This window comes from Helianthus annuus, chromosome 10 (assembly GCF_002127325.2).
Source record: "Helianthus annuus cultivar XRQ/B chromosome 10, HanXRQr2.0-SUNRISE, whole genome shotgun sequence".
In the NCBI taxonomy this organism is placed as follows: domain Eukaryota; kingdom Viridiplantae; phylum Streptophyta; class Magnoliopsida; order Asterales; family Asteraceae; genus Helianthus; species Helianthus annuus.
The window spans coordinates 129,378,398-129,385,206 of NC_035442.2; the positions used below are offsets into that span (position 1 = coordinate 129,378,398).

At 41.3% G+C, this 6,809-nt stretch overlaps 1 protein-coding gene across 1 annotated transcript; it reads right to left on the reverse strand.

Annotated features, from left to right (window-relative positions):
* Window positions 1-4,785: 4,785 nt before the first annotated feature.
* Window positions 4,786-6,489, reverse strand: LOC110881926. The gene is made up of 3 exons (XM_022130056.1): window positions 6,099-6,489; window positions 5,484-5,828; window positions 4,786-5,408 (listed from the first exon to the last, which is right to left on the reverse strand). The coding sequence occupies exons 1-3, from the start codon at window positions 6,487-6,489 to the stop codon at window positions 4,786-4,788; spliced, it is 1,359 nt and encodes a 452-aa protein (XP_021985748.1).
* Window positions 6,490-6,809: the final 320 nt, after the last annotated feature.

Here is a 6,809-nt window from a genome sequence, read left to right on the forward strand (position 1 = left end):
TAATTTATTTATCATAACAAATCAGTAGAAATTAGTTTGAGGTCAAAAGGTTTTGTAAAACTCATTTTATGGCTAAAAAGGGTAAAACCGACATAAACCGAATTAATCTTAGAACCCTAAGTTATGCTCAGCCTAAAAATAAATAAAAATCTCCAAAATTCCTAAAATATTATTTTATAACAGTGGGTAAAAAGTTTGGTATAAAAATTTGGGTTTTGATGGGCATACGTAATTTACGCCATTTAATTAGTAAAGAAGCTCTTAATTACGATATTGAGCATAACTCTTAATCTAGACCTCAAACTGACTTCAAATTTTGGGTGCAAGTTTATAAATCAGTAGCTAAGGTGTCTACTCTTTTACATTTTCAAAAATCACATTTTAAGGTCAAATGGGCATAATGGTCAACATATAAGCGATTAACGGAAACATGCATGTGAATAGGATATCTAATGAACCAAGTAGTATAATCTCAGAGAGTTATACTAACATGTAAGTAGGTTCAAAAGAAGCTCTAAGGCAATCCTAATCTTGGCTTAAACGGGTCAGAACTGAAAGTCAAAGCAGAAGTCAAACTTTGCGACTTTCGGTTCCAAACCGAGCCTAAATTGAAAATTGTCGAGTTGAACATGTTGAAACATGTTCTTACATTAATTACCAAGTTATTTTAATGATCAAATAGGTTGCATGTATCCTACATTGCTAATTATGCATTAATTTGCAAATAACCTTTCTGTTGACTTTTTATAATAAGCTTTGACTCGATAATTAGCATAGTTAGAGTGGGAATCTGGAAATACCCTTTTAAGGGTTTGTTACCCACATAATTACCTACTTAAAAGTACTTTTAATTCGTGATTTGACAGAGCACATTTTAATTAATCACGAAGTCAAACCTTAATTACGACGGTTTGACTTTTAGCTAATTAACTAAGCTAAAACGAATTAGGAAGGGTTAAGGACACTTACAAGAGTCCTAATTGAGATTAGAGATCACTAGGAAGATGGCTTGAAGTCTAGAGAGCTCCAGAAGTGAACTTATGCAAAGTTGTAAATGAATGCAAGTGATGTTCACAACTTCAAGCTTCTTATATACTAGTTTTGATCTCATAGGATGGTGCCAAACAAGTCTACACATGATACAAGATCATTACAGGTGCCCCCTATGCATGAAATACCATTGGGGCAGCCCCTGGTATGTAAAACAAGCTTTTAAAGTCGGTTATCAGGCCTGAAATGGCAGCTGTCCACGAATTCTGATGCTGGCAGCCTGATGCGGCCCGCCTGAGGTTACAGGGGGTTCTAATGCGGGCCGCCTGACCTGTATAACCTGCCAAACAAGTTTCATCTTTTACACTTTTGGTCCCTGGTCCTTTGTAACGTGGTTTTAAGCTTTGGTTTTGCACTTTTGACCTCTTAACCTTATTTTTAAGGGCCTTGGGACTTTTACTAACTTGGTTAAGTCCTTGACCAACCTTTTAACCACTCATAAGGCCATAGAATTCAATGTTGACGCTTTTAACCCCTCGAACACGAATTTGTTCATAACTTTCTCATACGATAACGAAACTTTATGAAATTTTAACCACATATTCAAGTGAGTATATTTTATTGTTACAAAGCTTCGGGTCTGCCAAAAGGTCACTCAGAGGTATACTTTGCACATGTTGACGCTTTTAGCCCCTGTAGTTTGTAATTCCTCACTTTCTTTCATGTTTAGCTTCGTATGATCCATGATTTATTCGTTGGAAGGTATAAACATTATGTAGGGCTATTTTAGAATATATTTATCCATTGTTGACACTTTGGACCCTTATATTCACATAGTTTCCCCGTTTGTCAACTTTAGTCCCTCCAAAGTATTCTTTCTCACGTTCAGAGCTTATGACACGTGTTTATACTTTATTGGACATAAATTTTCAAGGTGTTACAACTGTCTAATCAGTTTCAAGTCGCGACCAATAAAAATAAGTATCATGCATCATGAAATGTTTTTGTGAGTTCTTTAAATGTATGCCATGAAATTATGCACATCAGAAGTTCAAAATACACAACCATATAATTTCAAACACTGTTCACATTGTACGGAAATTACACGAAAAGTGTCAATTGTCACATTCTCCCCCTGTTAAAAGAATTTCGTCCCGAAATTCAAGCTGCGTTATCGGTTGCAGGGGAGTTTTGAAACAAGTGAGGGTACTTAGACTTGATTTGATCTTCACGTTCCCATGTAAACTCTGGACCGTGTTGTGAGTTCCAACAAACTTTGACTAGTTTTATACGACTTCTCCGTGTCTTGTGGACCCTCCATTCCGTAACCTCAACAGGTTCTTTGGTAAAATGGAGTTTGTCATTAATGTGAATCTCATCTGCTGGAATAACGACTGTTTCCTGAATAGGACTTTTCTTGAGATTAGACACGTGAAACGTGTCGTGTACACTGCTGAGCTCTTCTGGAAGTTTTAACTTGTACGCAACTGTTCCAATTTTCTCCAGAATTTCGAAGGGTCCAATGTAACGCGGGTTCAACTATCCACGTTTTCCAAATCTTGCTACGCCTTTCCAAGAGGAGACCTTCAGCAATACCATGTCTCCAACATCAAATTCTAATGGTTTGCGTCGTTTGTTGGCGTAGCTCTTCTATCTATCACGAGCCGCCTTGATACGGTCTCGTATTTGAGCAATCTTGTATGTGGTTTCCTGAACCAATTCTGGACCAATAAGTTGTTTATCTCCGGTCTCCGCCCAACACAACGGGGACCGACACTTTCGCCCATACAAAGCTTCAAACGGGGTGGCCTGGATACTAGTGTGATAGCTATTATTGTAGGAAAACTCAACTAAAGGCAAATGAGTATTCCAACTTCCACCCAAGCCCATCACACAAGCACGTAACATGTCCTCCAAAGTTTGTATCGTTCGTTCACTCTGGCCGTCCATCTGTGGGTGAAAGGCCGTGGTAAGATTCAATTGAGATCCAAAGGCCTTCTAAAACATTTGCTATATCCTTGACACAAATTGACCATCTCGGTCTGATATGATAGAAACAGGCACTCCATGGCGTGCCACAATCTCCTTGAGATATATTTCTGCCTGTTTCTTGGTGCTATCCTTCTCACTGATTGGTAGAAAATGCGCGGACTTCGTGAGTCAGTCAACAATTACCCAAATCATATCATGGCCTCTTTGAGTTCTCGGTAACTTAGTAATGAAATCCATCGAGATTTGTTCCCATTTCCATACATGAATCTCAGGTTATGGCAACAGCCCTGATGGCTTATGATATTCCGCCTTAACCTTGGCACATGTAAGGCAGTTACCCACGTATGTAGCAATATCGGCTTTCATCTTAGGCCACCAATAAAAGTCCTTCAGGTCTTAGTACATTTTGTCTTATCCCCGATGTATAGAGTACCTTGACTTATGAGCTTCATCCAAAATAAGCGCGCTTAGATTACCGAAGAATGGAACCCAAATTCGTTCCATGAAGTACAATGTTCCATCTTCCTTTGGCACCAATTGCGTCTCCATTCCACGCAATGATTCGACTCGTAGGTTATCCGGTTTAAGTGCTTCTTGTTGTGCTTAGCGAATCCGAGAAGTGAGATTGTTTTGTATGGTCATTTCTAAAGCTCACAACCTTAGAGGCTTTGCATGCTCCTTGCGGCTCAAGGCGTCCGCTACAGCGTTCGCCTTGCCCGGGTGATACTTTATCTCACAATCATAGTCATTCAATAACTCAACCCATCTTCGTTGCCTCATGTTTAAGTCTTTCTGATCGAAAATATGCTGCAAACTCCTATGGTTTGTAAAGATCATGCAACGAGTACCATACAAGTAGTGATGCCAGATCTTCAACATGAATATCACAACACCTAGCTCAAGGTCGTGCGTGGTATAGTTCTTCTCATGCACCTTCAACTGATGAGACGCGTACGCGATGACTTTGTCCCGTTGCATCAACACGCAACCAAGACCTTGTCGAGACGCATCACAATAAACCACAAAACCATCGGTACCGTCAGGTAAGGGCAAAATAGGTGTGTCACAAAGTTTATCTTTCAACAGTTGAAAAGCCGTTTCTTGTTCTTCGCCTCAATCAAATTTCTTATCCTTCTGTGTTAGGGACGTTAGTAGTTGAGAAATCTACAAGAAGTTTTCTATAAATCGTCTGTAATAGCCCGCTAACCCCAGAAATTATCGTATCTCGGTTGGGGTCTTAGGTGCTTCCCAATTTTTAATCGCCTCCATCTTAGCAGGGTCGATGTGAATTCCATTCTCATTTACCACATGACCGAGGAATTGCACCTCGCGAATCCAAAATTTGCACTTTGAAAGTTTCGCATATAGTTGTTCCTTCTTCAAGAGTTCCAAGATAGCTCGCAGATGCTGCTCGTGCTCCTCCTTGGTTCGCGAGTATATGAGGATGTCATCAATAAACACCATTACAAACTTATCCAAATACGGCTTACACACACAGTTCATGAGGTCCATGAACACCGCCGGTGCATTGGTTAAGCCGAACGGCATGACAAGGAACTCGTAATGTCTGTATCGAGTTCTAAAGGCCGTTTTGGGGATACTTTCTTCTTGTATTCTCAATTGATGATATCCCGACCTCAAGTCAATCTTGGAGCAGTAGCTGGAACCTTGTACTTGATCAAATAAGTCATCAATTCTCGGTAAGGGATACCGATTCTTGATGGCCAGCTTATTCAACTCTCTGTAGTCAATGCACATACGAAAACTGCCGTCCTTCTTTTTAACAAACAATATCAGAGCTCCTCATGGTGAAAAGCTCGGCCTAATAAATCCCTTATCTAACAACTCTTGTAGCTGAGTCGATAGCTCCTGCATTTCTGACGGAGCTAGACGGTATGATGCCTTTGCCACTTGTGCCGCTCCTAGCACTAAGTCTATTCGAAACTCCACTTGTCGCTGTGGAGGTAGCCCAGGCAAGTCTTCGGGAAAGACTTCTGGAAATTCCTTCACAACGGGGATGTCTTCTAATTTTGGCTCCTTGGTCTCCTTGTCGATGACGTGGGCGAGGAAGGCTATGAAGCCTTTTCGGAGGCACTTCTGCGCCTTCATGCAATTAATAATTCGTAGGGGCGTCTCGCGCTTTTCCCCATGAATCACAAGCGTTTCTCCATTCAACAGTGGGATGTGGATGGTTTTCTCGTGGCAAACCACTTCCGCCTGGTTCTCAAACAACCAATCCATCCCAAAAACAACGTCGAAACTTCCCAAATCAACGGGTAATAGATCAATTGAAAATTCTCGCTCTCCAAGTTCGAGTGTACAGCCCTTAATCACCTCATTTGCTTCAACTAATTTTCCATTTGCCAGTTCTATAGAATATGAGATGTCTAGCTTACTCGAAACTAGGCCAGGTGTATTCTTAAACTCTATAGATATGAAACTAAAGTCGGCGCCAGTATCAAATAGAACAGATGCATAGTGTTGGTTAATAGGGAACGTACCCATAACCACATTCGGGTCCTGGCATGCTTCACGTGCTCCAACCGTGAACACTCTTCCACGGGCTTGATTATCTTTAGGGCAATCTCTCTTGAAATGCCCCATGTCTCCGCAGCCATAACAGGTCTGGCCTAGTCTATTACCATTTCCCCCTTGATTATTATTATTGTTTCCTCCTCGATTCCCATTGCCAGCTTGATTACCATTTCCGCCTCGGTTCACATTTCCTCCTTGATTTCCATTCCCACCTTGGTTCCTATTACCATTTTGATTACCGTTACCACCTTGGTTACCATTTCCTCCTTGATTCCTATTACCGCGTCCCGCACCAAACCAACACGCGTATCCTTTGTATGCCCAGTCTTACCATAATTTTCACACTTGCTGGTCCTGCACGGACCCATATGGTGATATTGACATTTATCACACTTGGGCAGGAAACCTACATACTCTTTTCCCCAGTTTTAGCATTTGTTGCGCCAGTCCTGACCTCTGCTGGCGGATTAGCATCCATACGCTTGTTGGAATCATTATTCGCCCGCGTGCACTTTTTAAAGTTCGAAACTTTCTCTTGTTGTCATTTGAAGACTCCACATGAGTCTCTTTCTTGTTTGCACCAGACTTAGAGAATTTTCCTAAACGGGGTGCTTCTTCAGTGAGTGCCACACTCAAATTAATAGCCTCAGCGATAGTGGGAGGCTTCGAAGAAGTGACCATGCTCAGGATTTCTGGAGCAAGACCCCAAATGAATCTCTCAATTCTCTTAAATTCAGGCTCCACCAGGTAGGGGACAATCCTGGATAAATCGTGGAAACGTTGAATGTATTCAGAAATTTTTGGTCCGTCCATCTTTAAGTTCCAAAATTCCGTCTCAAGCTTCTGAATTTCAGCCCTTGAGTAGTATTTCTTTCTCATCAGTTCTTTGAGCTCGTCCCAGCTCATTGCGTATGCAGCAGCTTCACCTTTGGTCTGAACCTGAAGGTTCCACCAAGAAAGTGCACTCTCCATGAACAATCCAGAAATGTAAGTAACTCTCTACTCAGGCAGGCATTTGGTCATCTCATAACTGAATCGGTCTTCTTAACCCATTGCACGAATGCCACGACACCTCTTGTGCCATCAAAGTTCAAGGGTTTGCAGTCTAAGAACTGTTTGTATGTGCAGCCTAAAACATTTACAACAACAAACCATGAGTGAGATTTGACAAAGCACGAATGGAAATACATAAGAGTATTGTAATGTGTAATCACTATGACACATTACCAGTAGGGGGATTATTTCCCGAAGTGCCACCGCTGTGTTCTGAGCGGTTGGCTTCGTGCTGCGCT